At 47.5% G+C, this 17011-nt stretch overlaps 1 protein-coding gene across 1 annotated transcript; it reads right to left on the bottom strand.

Moving 5' to 3' along the window:
- Positions 1 to 2284: 2284 nt before the first annotated feature.
- On the bottom strand, positions 2285 to 7630 carry CYB5R1 (cytochrome b5 reductase 1). The gene is made up of 9 exons (XM_045787628.2): positions 7601 to 7630; positions 7142 to 7291; positions 6949 to 7021; positions 6378 to 6484; positions 6011 to 6140; positions 5237 to 5320; positions 4024 to 4109; positions 3459 to 3558; positions 2285 to 3105 (listed from the first exon to the last, which is right to left on the bottom strand). Exons 1-9 carry the CDS (start codon positions 7613 to 7615, stop codon positions 2933 to 2935), a joined length of 918 nt encoding a protein of 305 aa, XP_045643584.1. The 5' UTR covers positions 7616 to 7630; the 3' UTR covers positions 2285 to 2932.
- Between the last annotated feature and the right edge of the window lie 9381 nt (positions 7631 to 17011).

Here is a 17011-nt window from a genome sequence, read left to right as displayed (position 1 = left end):
GGCTAGACTTTAGTTTTTGACTCCTGTCATTTCTCTTCAGAAGCAGCCGGATTGTTTCTACTTAGTCTTGCTTGAGAGCGCTGCTCCAAGCTCCCTGCTCCCATGTTGCAGCCGGAATGGTGGCCCCGGAGTGCATGTCGGGCAGACTATTGGGCGGTACAGCCCGCGTCCGAATCACAGAACACAGAAACTTTTGAGGAACTGACGATGTTCTCAGTTCTCCCAAGGACAGTACTTAGCTAGTGCTATTCTAGATGCTGAGAGAAAGGGCAATTTATTATAATCTTACATGGACGCCTTAGGGCAGTGAGATTAATTATTTTGGTGCTGGTTCAAAGCATGGGCTCAGAAGTCATAGAGAACCTGTCTCCGACCCTGGCCTGCCTATCTGATCAAGAGAATGACCTCATCTGAAAAATGGGAATAGAACAGTGGTATTTCAGGGGTGCCTGGCTGGCTCAGTCGTGGAGCACAGGACTCCTAATCTGTGGGCTGTGAGTTTGAGACCCATGTTAGGTATAGAGCTTACTTAAAAAAAATAAAATCTTAAAACAGTGCTATTTCACTGAGTCTTTGTCAGGATTAAATGAGATAATTTATGCAGACTCTTAGTGTGATGCCTGGCAAATGGTGACTGCTTCATAAGAGTGAGCTATTATGAGTTGCCCACTGTATAAAACCCTCAGAAACTTCCACTGTCCACAGGATTGAGATTTAAGTTTCTTTAGCGTGACATTACGAAGGCTTTTATCAGCTGGCTCTCACCTACTCTCAGCACTCATCGTGCTCTACTTTCCCTCCGGCATTTGGGCCTCAGTGAACTTCTCCTACTTCTCCAATATGAACTTTCCTCTGGTTCCCCCAGGCTTTTGCAAAGGCTGATCCTTCTGCCAGATTGCCCTTCCTCCCATTCTCTGCTGAAAGATCCAAGTAATTTACAATGCCCAGTTCTGGGTTTGGCTTTCGACTGAGACAATGCTAGGTTCACATTCTGGCTCTGGCAGCCACTGACCAACTGTATGACCTTTGGCAAAATCTTAATCTTAGACTCACAGAATTATGATAAGGATTAAATTATACAGATGAGTATTTAGTGCAGCCTTATTACATGGCTAGCTCAAAAATGTTCTCTCTCTTCCTCCTACTCTGAATCTTTTCCAAACCCTTCCCATCTGTACCTTGTATCTCTACTGTACTATTAATCACACTGCACACTGTATTATTATGGTTTATCACTTGTCTGACTCTAGACTGAGTTCTCTGGGGGTCTAAGACCAATCTTGGTCAGAATCATATCCTCGGGAACTAGCATAGTGCTTGACAGGTGGCAGGCCCTTAATAAATGTTTGTATGTTGAGTGAATGAGGCGGAAACCCATGTAAGACAAGGAATGGTGAGCTTTTGTGTGGGAAATTCTCTTTGTTGGGCTGCTTCACTATTTGAGCCTAACAATCCAACGCAAGATATTTCTTTCTGGAGGTGAGGTGGCCAAGTGTCTCACAGAGCACAGAGGCATCCACATACTAGCTGATCAAGAAATATTTGATGGAATAGTTAGTAACAGCTTTTACTGATGACTCTGCTATACGGAGGGGTGAATTCTGCGGGTCCCACAAGCCTTTCTTTTGGGGTCCCACGGAAAGCAACATGTAGTCCCATGCAGAGAAGCAATGCCCACCTTCCTCCCGAGATTGATTCATTGTTCTGTCCCACTGGGACTAACCAAGAAGATCTGAGGAAGCTGCCCTAGTCCAACCCTGGGAGAAGGGGGATGGATTATCATAGCAGAGGAGAAGGGCAGTCAGGATAGAAGGGCCTGGGGGAGGCCAACTCTCTCCAGGCGCCAAGTCTGGCTGGGGCTGGTGAGATCAGGTTACTATTTAAAGGAGAAAGTTTCCTTCCAAACAGAAAGCCACTACTTTAATTCATTTGCCAGGTACCTGCAGGAGAAGCATGGTGAAGGAAGGGCCAAGAGAAGGCAGGGAAGAGTGGCTGAACCAAGGGACCACTGTGATCATACCTGGGTTCAGAAAGCATTCCCTCTAACTTGCGTCCTCCTCCCCCACCTTTAAAAGCCTCTGGGGAGAAGCGGAGCTTCTGGCGCTGCTGAGGCAGCTGTGAAGTGACCTCTGAGTTTGGTGGCAGGTCGTATTTCAGGACATGGCTCTACCACTCCAAAGTTCTCTGGAAGGCCTGGGACAAATTCTGTGCTGGGAAATACTTCCTCCCAGGATTCCCAGGCGTGAAAAGCCTTAGAAACAAGGACCCCAAACACAACAACCCCTTGGTATAACACAGGGGCCTGAGCCCCATTTATTTGCATAGCCAGAGGTTTCTGCCACAAGCTGCCATCTCAGACTGTGGGCAGCCATCTCCTTCCAGCCTGGGCAGGGGCAGGGAGAGACAGGCACACACATACAGAGTTCAGGTTCCCTTCTCTGAGGCCTAAAGAAATCATTTTCTCCTTTCCCGCAATCTCTACGACACTAGGTCTGTAAGGCCGGTCAACTTGCGCTCGCACGCGCAGAATCTGCTTGGGTTAAGCCCCAGATATTAAGGAAAACCCATGACACAAATTGTTCCTTTCACCACAGACACACAGTGTGATGCTATCAAGGAACTAGCTAGTCTTGGGACGAGTGTACATGCTTCCTTCTTTCGGACCCGTGGAAGAAATGGCTCCATGGGCCTGACCTGGACCTTCTATCACAGGGAGATGTAGGGGGGCCTTCCAGGGAACTACACAGCCCTGACCCTCTTCCTTGGCTACAAGGATGTTGTTCCTGCGGGGATCATCCAGATTTCGGCTCCAGAGTAAGACAAGAAGGCTGACACTGTCAGGAAAGGGACCTAGGGCTTATAGCATCTGAGTCCTGATGGGGGACAACTGCAGGGAACAGGACCAGGGAAACACGACCAGGCAGCAGCACGCTCAGTAGGTGAATCGCATCTTCTGTGAGTAGCCCAGTTTGTCCAAGTTGGGATGGCAGGCCAGCTGCACCATCGGGGGTGGCCCACAGAGCAGCAGCAGCACGTCGTCCCCTGGGGCGGGCAGATGCTCCTGGATCATGTCAGCCGTCACAAAGCCCTTGCTGTAGGCCCAGTCTGCAGTACAGAGGAGAGGAGAGAGCAGACACTCCAGACGCATGCTGGCAAGGGGGTAGGATACCATATAAGGTGGGGAGGGGTGAATCCGGCGTCAAGCCTCTTGAGAAGGGATCAAGTTGTAGCAGTAGCTGGGTGGGTATACTCAGCCCGCTTCAGGTTCACAGCCGCCCCTGCCAGCCTCCCCCCTCCTTCCAGAAACAGGCGTCAGAAGGAAAGGGCCCAGGAGAACACCACGTCTGTGCGCTCACACTTGGGCGTTTGGCAGGGTCACAGGGGTGGTTTCACTGAAATCAGAAGCCCCAGAGGGGAGAAGGCCCTGATCTGGAGATGTCCAGAAAGGGGGAGGGTACCTTCTGGGGGGTGATCCAGAGTGAACCAAAGCTTAAAGCGACTGGGGTATCGGGCCTGCAGCTCCTCCAGGTCCTCCCGCAAGATTATGTCCTTTTCAGTCTGAAAGGGGAAGCCAAGTCTTTAGGAACCTCCGCAGGCGCACGTAAAAGCAGTTCTCTGCTATAACGACTTTCCAGCCGGACGGAAAGAGAAGGCTAAAGTTCTAGGGAGGAAGCGAGACGTTTAGAGAGGCCGCACGAGGGGAACGGGAAGGGAGTAGTCCTTATCTACACAGGAGGAAGGAATAAAGATGGAATAGTTAACAAAGGAAATCCAAGGAGAGGCTTTCCACACTTGGAACTAGGTTCCTTAAATGTTTTCTTTTCATCTTCCCTGGGGGGCCAGGGGAGGAATCTGGCTCAGTGCTCCATCCTCCTGCTGGCAGGAGAGGGTCCTCTCCCTTGCAGGGGGACCTGGGGCAGAGGCCACAACAGGCACTGGACCGGCTGGGCCTGCCAGGGCCACACCTCTCAGCCCGCCTCTACCACAACTTTGAAGACCAAGGCCTGACGAAAGTAAACCCACCTGGTTGGCAAAAAGCAGAGAGCACTGGGTTGGATCTTCAGGGTCTTTCAGGATGGCCTGGATCAGCTGTAGCATCGGGGTGATTCCTGCAAACAGACAGCCCACGATGAGACAGGCTGGCCGCAGCCCCTCCCCTGTCCTCGCGCCTCAGCTGATCAACCTTTCATCTTCATTCTTCTCCTTCACCACTCCACTCCATCTTCCTGGAGCACCCTAATCCTCTGTCCTCCTGTATGTCCTGCAGCATGGACATTCCGGGGGAGAGATGCCCTTGACCCGACGCTCAACTTCGTATCTGGTAGGCGAACTATGGTCATGCTCTCTATTCACATAAGGTTATACTGTTGAAATCCTTCTAAGGAACCAATCTCAGACTCTTCCTCTGAAATCTATTGGAGTCTGGGACTCAAATGTCACAGATAACTATAAGTACCTACTGATTCAATGATGAAGGTTCGGGAACACTGGACTTGTGGGTTGAGAGCATGTGCTTTGGAACCGGACAGAGCTAGATACTAACCCTGCCTCTGGCCATCACTATTCAACCCTGTGGAGACCAGTGGACCTCTCTGAACCTTCACTGTTTTCATCTGTAAAATGGGAAGACTAGTATCTACTTCATAGATACACATGTAAAGTGACTAGCATAGTGTCTAATCTTTAGAAACATCCAATATTTGTTCATTTTCTTCCTTCTCGACTTCCCTATTTCTAGCTGCTTCTCTACTGTCACCTAAAGATTATTAGATTCATTCAACTGGAGGTCTTGGGAGCGCCCACATGATTTATTTCTCTCATTCTACTAGTTAAAAAACAGTTGTTTTGGGGCGCCTGGGTGGCACAGCTGTTAAGCGTCTGCCTTCGGCTCAGGGTGTGATCCCGGCGTTATGGGATCGAGCCCCACATCAGGCTCCTCCGCTATGAGCCTGCTTCTTCCTCTCCCACTCCCCCTGCTTGTGTTCCCTCTCTCGCTGGCTGTCTCTATCCTGTCAAATAAATAAATAAAAAATCTTAAAAAAAAAAAACAATTGCTGTTTTGTTTGCTTTCTACCTGATTATGATTTTTTCGGATACTGGGAAGTTCTAGGCATTGCCAGGAATCCCCTGATTAACAGCTTGGCTATGATTACCAAACCTTCTGAGAATCACTTGGGTGTTTTCACGGCAACAATCCACAATGGTGGGAGACAATGGCCCCTCAAGTGACACACACCTGTTCCGCCGGCAATCATCCCCAGTTTCTTCGCTACCTGGGGCTCTGGTGGAGATTTTTTGTTGGGCTGAATGCTAAAATTCCCTGAAAAGTCAAGTGAAGAGGGGGTGGAAGAAAAAAGTCAATACAGGGAAATAAGAAAACAAGTGCAGAACTCAAAATATGTCCTGGGCCCGTTTAGCAGCTGCTATGGAACCGGATCCCGGAGCTTGGGTGGTGGTTTGAGTTGAGCAGCCCTGACAACAATACACTTGAGGGACAACGGGGCCAGGACTATCTGTCCCATATTAAGTCAGTTTAGGGCCGCACAGTGAGTCATCAGCTGCCTCTGGCAGAGGGTCACTCCCTGGTGAGGGCGACAGGCATGGGGCCAGGTATGAATGTTTTCCCAAGTGGCACAGGGCAGCTCCCGAGGCTTGCTAATGCACGCAGCTGTTCCCAGGGGCAGGGAAGAAAGCAAGCTATCTCCAGCTATCTGAACCGCTCAGCCTAAGACGCGAATCTCTGAGGGACGGAAACAGAGACCTGGGTTTGCTTTAGGCATCTCCACAGCAGTCATGGCTGGAGAATTCTAGTGGAGAGGGAACCGATCCCTGTGGCAAATGCAGCCGAGAAGTATGCCTCTCTACCACATCAGTGCTATGTTTAAAGGAAGGGCAGCTCTGGGCCTTCCCCATGGGCGCACATGCACACACACGCTCGGCCACACTGTGCCAAGACGACAATGGCGCTGCAGAAGTGGGAGACAGGCTTGGGCAGGAGAGAGGCCATTACCTTTTCCAGTGTAAGTGAGCAACCCACTTGGCCCTCGAAACTCCACCACATCCCCAATCTTCAGGCTATTCAGGTACTGAGACATCTTCCCTCCCTCAGGAAATTTGGGGTGCACACCCTTCACGTAGATCTGATAAAACAGAACGGAACATACTTTATTTGGAATGTCACGACTTCTGAGCCGCCTGCTGACCGATCCTCCCTGAAGCGGGGGCAGGAATTACGCATGTGCCTCTTCCCCAATCCATGTACTTTCTTCATATGCCCGAAGGACACGTGTCTCCTGCTATCAAACAATTCTTGGAAGTTTACAAATCCCAGAAAGAGAAGGATAAGGAGCTCCTGGGGCTCCTTCCTACCCCCTTACCTTGATGACGAGATCCACGTAGCCTCGGTCCTCATCACTGGTGACAGGAGTGTACGGCCTGATGACCAGGCCGCCATCGATCCGGGCAGAAAGGTAGACATGTTTGCCTGGGGAACACGTGGAGAGCTACGTAAGGGCTGCTTGTAGACGAGCCGCATTCCTGTTACCTTTCGAAATACTTAAGGAGTTTTCAGAGAACAAAGATGTCTTGCTTCCTAGCATGGTTCCAATGAGCTCCCAGGCAGGAAGGACCCCTTTGGGCTACCAGTTGTCCCCCTCCTAAGCCCCCATTGGAGAAACTCATCAATTGCTGCCAGGACCTTAGCAGCGGCAGGTGAACTGAGGGTCTGAGCAATGAGAAAAAAAATTAGTGTTTGCTCAGGGGGAGGTATAAACAAATCCTGCGGGAAGGGGGAAGAACTGGTGAGTGATAGCATGTCTGGGGGCACAGAAGCCACACCCTGGAGTGGTCCAAGGGTCAGTGGTACCTCATGGATCCATAACTGGGTAGGGAAGGGGAGTCACCCTGTTAGGATACCAGGGAAAGGAGCCCACTCCACACTTTCCTTACCCACAGGCAGCCCCAGAATGTGGTGGGCGGTGGGCAGGGCAAAGCGGAACCTCTTGGTGTTGTGGCTCACAGTCTGGAGGATGGATGACACACACATTTCACCAGGCAGGTCTGGTGCCGCAAAGTCCCTTGGGGCATCCCAACCCCAGTGGATGGTCCCCCCGCTACCCGGGCTCCCTCCTTCACAACTTACCGTCTTGTCTAGAAGTCGCAGCAGGTACTTCTCATTGGGGTCCAGGAGAGTGGCCTTTGGCCGGCGGGACCTCCGAATCAAGTAGGAGCCCAGAGCCAGGCTGAGCAGAGTCAGCAGCCCCACCCCCAGGGAGGCCAGCAGGACAGGGCTCTGTGGGTAGAGGAGGCAGCGTGACCATCATGCTGGGGAAGAGCCGGGGACTGGGTGGTGACTGTCCCGTACGACCAGCCGCCCCAGGGATGGCGATCCCGAGCTCCAGCGCGGGAGCCTGTCAGGGCCAGAAGGGTAGCCTGGGCAGGGTCCCGAGCCCGACTGTGCGGTACCGGGACCCCGGCATCCAGGGCAGGTGCAGCGCCCTACGGGGCGGGGTCGGCGGCGAGAGCCCCTGGTCCGGAGCGGAGTGCTCAGAACCAGATGGGGCGGTGTTCCCTGGTGCAGGGCACGGAGTAAGGGTCTCACCGGCTGGAAGCCCATGACCGCACACCTCGTCCTTCGCAGCCAGGCCCGCGGACAGATCCCACAATGCGCCGCGGGGCGGGCGGGAGGCGGGGCCTGGTGAGGGCGGGGCTGGCGGGCGGAGCGGCTTTGCGCCCCACCCCTTTGCTCCCAGACTCGGTGGCCCGGGGGCTCAGTAGCCCCTGGATTAATCCAAGATCTTTTAAGACCGCAGATCTCCCTCTCCTTCCCTTCCAAGCCTTCTGTCCCTGCCACTTCGATCCGCTGACCCCGAACAAGAGGGGAGTCCCATCAAAGGTGGGGCACTGGAAATCAGAGTCTGCGGATGCTGCACAGAAAGCTGTCTGGCACTGAGCCAGAGCTGGGGGCCCACAGCTGAGCAGGAAAGGCTGAAATTCCCTTAGTTTTCCAACAGAATGAATTGCAACAGAATTGAACCGTCTGGTGGGGGTTCCTTCAGGAATGAGCAGTGTGGCATGGCAACTTCATTTCCTCGTCCCGCTTGACTGGTTTTGCTTGTAAGCGCCAGGCCATCGGGGCCACTGAGTAGCTTCCTTTGGGTCCAAATCCAGCTTCTTCTTCTTTTTTTTTTTTTTTTAATGATTTTTTATTATATTATGTTAGTCACCATACAGTACATCCCCGGTTTCCGATGTAAGGCTCGATGATTCATTAGTTGTGTATAACACCCAGTGCACCATGCAATACGTGCCCTCCTTACTACCCATCATCAAATCCAGCTTCTTGTCCTGATCTGGGTTCTCCTAGCCTCAGGGTGAGCGACCTGGGCTGTGGAGGCAGACCAGACTGAGTTAGAATCTGGCCTCGGGCACGTACTGTCTCTGTGACCTGACTTGACTTCTCTGTGATTCCCCATCCCGAAGTGCATGTGTGCTCTTGTCTGTCTAGTCCGTTGGGGTTGTTGTGAGGCTTAAATGAGATCTGTAATGTGCCTCGTGTAACACCTGTTAGGGAGCAAGACACTTGACAGATGTCAGCTGCCTTAATGGCTCAGAAGATAGCTCTGATAGGGTTTTAGAGCTGAGCTCTGTCGGCCCCAAAATGGGACAAGAGGAGTCAGAAATAGATACTGAGAGCCACCGGAGCCACACATTGGCCAAGATAGCCATTCTTTCTCACACAGTTTCCCAACCAGACTGACATTTGCCCTTGGTTTCTTCTGAGGTCTCTTGCCTAGGCTGGTAGATATACATCTTCTCGTATTTTCACATCTTATCTCTGTGTGTTTGTTTCTTAATCTCCTCTCCTTATAAGGCCACTAGTCATATTGGTAGGGCCCACCTTCCTGACCCCTTTAAAGACTCTATCCCCAAATACAGTTACATTCTGAGGCTAGAGGCTAGGACTTCAATATGTGAATTTTGAGGGGGCGGGCGGGTGACGCAATTCAGGCCATCATAGAGGGGTGCTATTTTAAATGCCATTGCTTCTTAAAATTTTGATTTCTAGTTGTACATTATTAGATAGAAATAGATCGACTTCCATGTGTTGACCTTGTATTCTGTGATCTTGTTAAAATCATTCATTGGTTCTAAGGGTTTTGTTTTGTTTTGTTTTTGGTAGATTTCTTAGAATTTTCTGTACGGACAATCATGTCATCTGTGAATAGAGATAGTTTCGTTTCTTCCTTTCCAGTCTATATGCTTTTTGTTTTCCTTGCCTTACGGCACACACTAGTACTTCCAGTACCGGTACCACCTTGTTCCCAATGTTAGGGAGAAAGCATTCAGTCTTTCACCATTAAGTCTGATGTTAGCTGTAGGTGTTCGTTTGTTTTGTAGCTGCCCTTTATCAGGCTGAAGAAGCTCCCTTCTATTCCTAGTTTTCCAAGAGTTTTTATCTTGCATGGATCCTAAACTTCACCAAATATTTTATTCTATATCAATTGATATGATCATCTTTAAATTATAATATAGTGGATTGCGTTGGGTTTTCTGTTGTTAACAGTGAGCCAATGCTGCTTTCCTGGGATAAGCCTCACTTGGTTCTGGTGTATTGTTCTTTTTATATATTCTTGTATTTGATTAGTATTTTGTTGATAATTTTTACAACCATGTTCATGAGAAATATTGCTCTGTCGTTTTCTACTTCCCGTACTGTCTCTGTCTGGTTTACATTTTTAAAATGTGTTGTTGGGTCAGAATCCAAAGGAAGTTCACACATTCAATTTGTTTATGTCTCTTAGGTATTTTTAAATGTATACATGTCCCCTCCATCTCTTGCTTGCCTTTTTTTCCCCTTACAAATTTATTTACTGAAAAAACAAGGCTATACTCCTAACCACTATAATAAGTTGCTTGTAGAAGGTATTTGAGGCCCAGTGTCCCCAAAACACAGCAGTCTCTAAGTCTGTAGATATTCCTGGGTGAATCATAGTATTAATTCCCAGGGGGTCCTACTGATTAAAAGGAAGGTGGGTAGTTGTTATCAGGGAGCTCTGTTGCTCCCTCTCAGATAGCGTGTTCTGTCCAGGGAGAAACCTATAGTCCTGGATGGTGGAGGGTTCATCTCTTACTTTCAGAGTGTAGATCAAAGAAGCGGATATGAGCATTTAGTGTGGGGGTCGAGGTCAGGGCGCCGGAGAATGGATTTCAACAGGGGTGCTAACAAAAGGATCAGAGGCAGGCAGGAGCCGTTGGGTTATGAAACCGGGGGAATCCAAGAAATAGAAAGTCGACAAATGGGAAAAACCATCACAGAACACATTTTCTGAGTGCCTATCATTTTTCAGGCACTAGTTTAGACATTGGGGGATATAGAGTTCCATAAGACACAGACCCTCTTTAGAGGAATTAATAATCTGGGGGTTCCAATCTTTAAAAAAGAAACATAACCAAAACCCCATTCTTGGCTTCCCATTGTTCTTAGAATAAACATCAGGCATAGCCTCCAGGCTCCCTAAAAAAAGGGTCCCTCTCTAGCTCTTCTTCCTCACATGGTGACAGACTCCATCTGCTTTCTCCCCTTTAGCCACACTCTCTTTCATTTTCTCAAACAGTCATTTTACTAGGGTCTTCGTAGTCTTTGCAAAACCATTCCTTTTGCCTAAAACTTTCATCCCCTATCCTTCCACCCACCCTTCACCTAGGTTTTTCTAACTTATTCAGAGATTGTTGTAGGCACAATTCTAAGATGGTGCCCAAGATTCCTACCCCTGTTGGACATGACCTGTAGACTCTCCTGCCTTTGAGTGTGGGTAGGACTTCTGACTATAATGGGACACTCACTCACTTCATTAGGTTACTTTATATATGACTTGACTTGGTAGACCCCTGAGAGATTCGCCTGCTGCGTGTGAAGGAGGGAACTGCCATGTTGAGAAAGGGCCATGGAGCTGGTACCTGAGGGCCACCTTGAGATGCTAAGAGCAAGCCCCCAGACGACAGCCGGCAAGAAAACTAGGACTTTAATCTTGTAGGCACAACGGACTCAATTCTGCCAACAATCTGAATGAGCTTGGAAGAAGATTCTGAGCCTCAGGGGAGATTGTAGCCCTCGCTGACACCTTGTTTTCGTCCTAACCATAGGACCCAGATAACCTGTGCATGGACTCTTGACCCACAGAAACTGTGTGATTATAACTTTGTGTTATTTTTAGCTACTGTTTGTGGTGATTTCCATGCAGCAATAGAAAACTAATATAGAGCTGAACTAAAGCATCTATTCTTTATTTTTTTTAAGGTTTTATTTATTCATCTATTTGAGAGAGAAAGAGAGAGCACGAGTGGGGTGAGGGGCAGAGGCTAAGCAGGGAGTCTGATGTAGGACTCGGTCTCAGGACCCTGAGATCATGACCTGAGCCAAAGGCAGATGCTTAACCGATTGAGCCACCCAGGTGCCCCCAAAGCATCTGTTCTTTAGAGGAAGCTTTTTTCAGCCACTCCTATCCCCAATAACCCAGTCTCTTTAGACATCTTGACTCTGCTTTTTCTTAGCACTTACCACAACAGTTATATCTGATCCATTCTGTAGTCAGTTATTTTGTTTCCTGCCTAAATTTTCAGCTCCATGGGGGTAGGGACTGACATATTTCCAGTACCTCACAAAGTGCTTTCATATATTAGGGGTTCAATAAATATTTGGGGGTTATATACTGTTCTGGTATTACAGAAAACACAAGAAAGGAAAATTATTGTTCAATCTCTATGAACATAAGTGTAAAATTAATAAATAAAATATTAGCAAATTATAGCCAACAATTATTTATTTATTTATTTGAGAGAGAGAGAGAGAGAGAGTGAGATAGAGAGAGTGAGCAGGGGTGGGGGAGCAGAGGAGAGAATCTCAAGCAGACTCAGCACCGAGTGTGGAGCCCAGTGTGGGGAGCTGATGTGGGGCTTGATCCCACAACCCTGAGATCATGATCCGAGCCAAAAACAAGAGTCGGATGCTCAACTGACTGAGCCTGAGCCATCCAGGCAACCCTATCCAACAATTATAATTTTTTTTTAATTTTAAAGATTTATTCATTTATTTGAGAGAGAGCACGAGTGAGAGGAGCAGAGAGAGAGGGAGAATCTCAAGCAGACTCCATGCTGAGTGCAGAGCCTGATCTCATGACCCTGAGATCATGACCTGAGCCAAAACCAAGAGGCAGACACTTAACTGACTGGGCCACCCAGGCACCCCTCCAACAATTATTATTGTTATTTTTTAAAGATTTATTTATTTATTTGAGAGAGAAACAGAGAGAGCACAAGCTGGGGGAGGGGCAGGAGGAGAGGAACAAGCAGACTCCCCACTGAGCAGGGAGCCCAACCTGGCGCCTGATCCCAGGACCCTAACATCATGACCTGAGCAGAAGGCAGACCCTTAACCAACTGAACCACCCAGGGGCCCCAACAATTATTTTAAAACAAACACAAAACAATAAACCATAATTATGTTGGATTTATCTCAAGAATGTAAAGACAGGAAATCTCTACATAAAATTCTCTGCATTAACAGATTCATGGAGAAGGATCACACGATCATCTCATTAGTTGCTGACAAAACATTTAATAAAATTCAACCCCATAATTCTTAGGAAGCTAGGAGTAGATGAGAACTTACTTAACTTGATAAAGATTATACATCAATATTCTACTGCAAATATCATATTTTAGATACATTTCCATTAATCAGGAACAAAGCTAAAATATCGGTAATCCAAGCCATTATTTAATATGGTATTGGAAGTCCTAGCCCAGGAGTTGGCAAACTTTTTCTGTTTGGGTTGAACAGAGTAAATATTTTAGGACACATGGTCTGTGTTGCAATTATTCTGCTGTGTTGTTGCAGCATGAAAGCAGGCACGGGTAATACACGAGTTAATGAAAGTGACTCTGTTCCATTACAACTTTATTTACAAAAACAGGTAGTAGGAAATATTTGACATGCAGGCCATAGTTTGCCAATCTCTGTTCCAGCCAATGCAACAAGATAAGAAAAATAAGTGAGGAATAAGAACTGAATGTGACAAAATAGTCATTATTGGCATAGAGTGTGCGTCTGCATAGAGAGTTCAAGAGAATCAATGAGCTCACTATTATTAATAACAAGAAAATTCCAGATGATTTCTGGATACAAGATTAAACTAAAATATTAAAAAGTCCAGGACACCTGGGTGGCTCAGTGGGTTAATCATTGGACTCTTGATTTTGGCTCAGGTCATGATCCCATGGGTCATGAGATTGAGCCCCACACGGTGATCCGTGTTCAGTGGGGAGTCTGCTTGTCTCTCTCCTTCTCCCTCTGCGCCTCCCCCTGCTCATCCTGTCTCTCTCAAATAAATAAACCTTTTAAAAGTCCATTATATTATAATTGATAACTATAAAGTATAAATCTTATAGTAATAGTTGAATATATTAATATCAACAGAATATATAAACTATCTAGGAATAAATATAATGAAGGAGGTGCAAGGCCCTGATGAGAAAATTACCAAATTCCCTTAAAAGACATAAAAAATTCTTTCCTATTTCAGTGGCAGGCAGCTCCATCTTTCCAGTGATTTGGTCAAAAGCTTTGTGGAGTTATTCTTACTGTTTCTCAAACCCTACAACCAATCGTTCAGGAAATGCTCTTGGATCGATTTTCAAAATGTATTAAAAAATCTAACCACTTCTCACCACCTCTACTGCCACAGCTCTGGTCTAAACCACCTTCTCTCACTTGGACGCCCGTGGAAGCATCCTCATTAACCCTGTTTCCATCCTCGTTTCTCTACAATCTATTTGCTACACAGCAGCCAGAGTAATCCTTTCATAACTTTAGTCAGATCATGTCCCTGCGATCTCTCTGCCTCACACTTCCTTATTCTGCTCATTGCCTTGCCCACTTTAGTATATGCACCCCACAAGGGTAGCCATCTTGGTCTGCTTACTAATGCATCCTGAGTGCCTACAAGAGTGCAAATAATAAAAGAGATAACCACTGCCCCGAGGAAAAATTATACATGAAAAAAAAAATCATCACAGATTGCTTCTGGGAAATCAAACAATCAAGCAATCCCTAAGCACAGTGTAGCTGCTCGGTTGTCTTGCCACACTTTCATAAACCCAGTTGCTAAGGAAACAAAGAAACTGCTATTACCCGTGACACAGCAGGTAGCTTGGACTTCATGATGCAATAATTCCCTTTGCTCCCTGCCCCAAGTTCTTCCTGCGAAGAACAGCGCACCTGTGTCACAGCTGAGAAATGCCAAACTGTGGAAACTCTCAGTCTTATTTTTTTTTTTTTAAGATTTTATTTACTTATTTGACAGAGATAGAGACAGCCAGCGAGAGAGGGAACACAAGCAGGGGGAGTGGGAGAGGAAGAGGCAGGGTCCTAGCGGAGAAGCCTGATGTGGGGCTCGATCCCATAACGCCAGGATCACGCCCTGAGCCGAAGGCAGACGCTTAACGGCTGTGCCACCCAGGCGCCCTGAAACTCTCAGTCTTATAAGGGCACTGCTAGCAAACCCAACCTTCGCCCCTCTGGGAGACATTATCTGTATTTCTTGGTTCAGGAAACATCTTCTCTGAGGAGGGAGAGGAGACCTTATTATTCCGCAGTGTGTCTGCAGTACTAGGTCTCTAAATCTCTCCAGAGAGAGTTGCTGTCTTTTAAAACCAATCTGCCCTCTGCTGGACCGGAGACACTAGCTCTAGCTCCCAAGGCTGTTTGCTGTACAAACATCCTTGAAAAGAGAGCCCAAGACACGGAGAAACGCCTTGGAGGACTGCCTGCCAAAGCCTTGTTCAGCAGTGAATGCTTCCCGTAAGCGTCAGGATGTGATCATGGAGAAAACTATATGGGAAGAACGAAAGGATAGGTGTCTAAATTTGCGGAGTAGCATAAAAGGCTAACACCTTAACTGTCGTGGCAAGGAATTGTGTATTACGCTAATCAAACGATGGTAACGTATGTCTATTATTTGGAAATATGGATGCAAATAAACACCGGAAGAAACCGTTAAAAGGGCTGAAAGCAGTTAGGTCAGGTCACACTCACTTGCTTTCCTTCCCGCCCATCTCTAGGTCTGCTCTTTCTCGCTCACCTGTGCTGGTTCCCCTTCATCTACTCAGCCTCCTCAGTCCTTGAACACCTCATGGTTTTAAGTGCTGACAAATTTCAAAATTTGCAACCGGGAGGTCATTAGAAATCTTGACCAGAGCTGTTTTGGTAGAGTGATAGAGGCAAAATCCTGAGTGGAGAGCGTTTGAGACATTCATAGATTTATAAAGTCTGGCTCTAGCCCCTTTGAGGGGTCAGATCATCTTTCTATTACAAATCCCAAGTAAAACCTTAAATGTGACAAAACACCACAATTCAAATATGTAGAATCATGAAGTTAAAAAGAAATCCTAGTAGAAATTCCTTAAAACTTAAGACTCACAAGTTCTGTTCTTTATAGGCATTTTTCTAGATATAGTTTATGCATGCCGTGATTTACTCACTGAGCTCGTGGTTTTGCCTTTTGTGGCTAAAATACTTTGTTGATCTGTCTGCTATGTGATAATTGCATTTCCTCCTTGCATAATTTTGACACTTTCTGCTTTTGAAAAATTGCTTAAAAGCAGTGTCATCCAGGGGTGCCCGGGTAGCACAGTTGGTTAAGCGTCTAACTGTCGGTTTCGGCTCAGGTCGTGGTCTCAGGGTCCGTGGTCTCAGGTGAGATGGAGCTCAGCGAGGAGTCCGCTTCGGATTGTCTCTCCCACTCCCTCTGCCCCTCTCTCTTGTGCTCTCTCTCTCTCTGTGTCTAAAATAAACAAACAGATCTTTTTAAAAAAGAAATAAAAGTGGTGTCATCCTGTCAGGTCTGCTGCTGCTGATTCACTGGAAAGCTGGTTTCTCGACATGGGCACTGGTGACATTTTGGGTGGGCTCATTCTTTGTCGTCAGGGCAACATGTTCCATCTGTTGAGGTGTCTTTAGCAGCTCTCCCGGCCTCTTTGCACTAGATGTCAGTAGCGTCCCCCAGTTGTGACAATTAGAAATGTCTCCAGATGTTGCCAAAGGTCCCCTGGTGGACGAGGGGGGACAAAAATCACTCTGGTTGAGATCCGCTGGTGAGGAGCGGGTCAGGGAACCATGCAGGGAGACTGGGAAGAAGATACTTGTACAGAGAGGGTAGAATGGAACCGAGCAAGCAAAACCATACCTCATTTTATCTTTGCCTTAGTTGTGTCTTTGTCACTCTTTGTTATTTAAAACAGTCCCCAGTCCTCCGGCAATGCTGTGTGTTTCCTTATCTGCTCGCCTTAGCCTTACGGTGTATCTTTCTTGGGAAGGCACAGGTTGGGGGTAAGAAGCCAATAGTCAAAGAGAATTAATGCTTTCCATGGGCACAGAAAGAGCTCTGGGAATGACGGAGATTCTCTCTCTCCCTTTCTTTCTTTCTTTCTTTCTTTCTTTCTTTCTTTCTTTCTTTCTTTCTTTCTTTCTTTCTTTCTTTCTTTCCTCCTCCTCCTCCTCCTCCTCCTCCTCCTCCTCCTCCTCCTCCTCCTCCTTCTTCCTTCCTTCCTTCCTTCCTTCCTTCCTTCCTTCCTTCCTTCCTTCCTTCCTTCCTTCTTTCTTTTTCTTTCTTTCCTTTCCTTTCTTCGCCATTTGTTTCTTACCCTTTGTTTTCCTGTCCACTACCTCCTCTGTGAATAGTACTGATGAGGGAGCGGCGGGCTGGCTGAAGACCGCGCAGAAGCCTACACTCTGCAACCGCCCCTCCCCAACTCCTGGGTGGGGATGTGATGTTCCTCCCGGAAGCTCCCAACTATCTTTAGGTTAATGCCTTGCTAGAGGGCAAAACAACCTTAACTTGACAAAGGCAAGGCCTCTGGCATCCTGTGAGTCTTCTTTAACATATGAAAGTACTTTCTCAACCTCCCTGTTTCCTTACCTCCCCCAACCCCATAGTGTATCATCAGCCACCCC

This window comes from Ursus americanus, chromosome 2 (genome assembly GCF_024610735.1).
Source record: "Ursus americanus isolate L20-20 chromosome 2, mUrsAme1.1.p, whole genome shotgun sequence".
NCBI lineage: Eukaryota > Metazoa > Chordata > Mammalia > Carnivora > Ursidae > Ursus > Ursus americanus.
This window is presented reverse-complemented; position numbering and strand designations above follow the sequence as displayed.

Coding starts and splice junctions, on each gene's coding strand:
- CYB5R1 (XM_045787628.2), bottom strand. Junction 4,110..5,236: donor GATGATTGCCGGCGGAACAG/GTGTGTGTCACT, acceptor GTCTGTTTGCAG/GAATCACCCCGATGCTACAG. Junction 3,559..4,023: donor CTCTGCTTTTTGCCAACCAG/GTGGGTTTACTT, acceptor TTCCCCTTTCAG/ACTGAAAAGGACATAATCTT.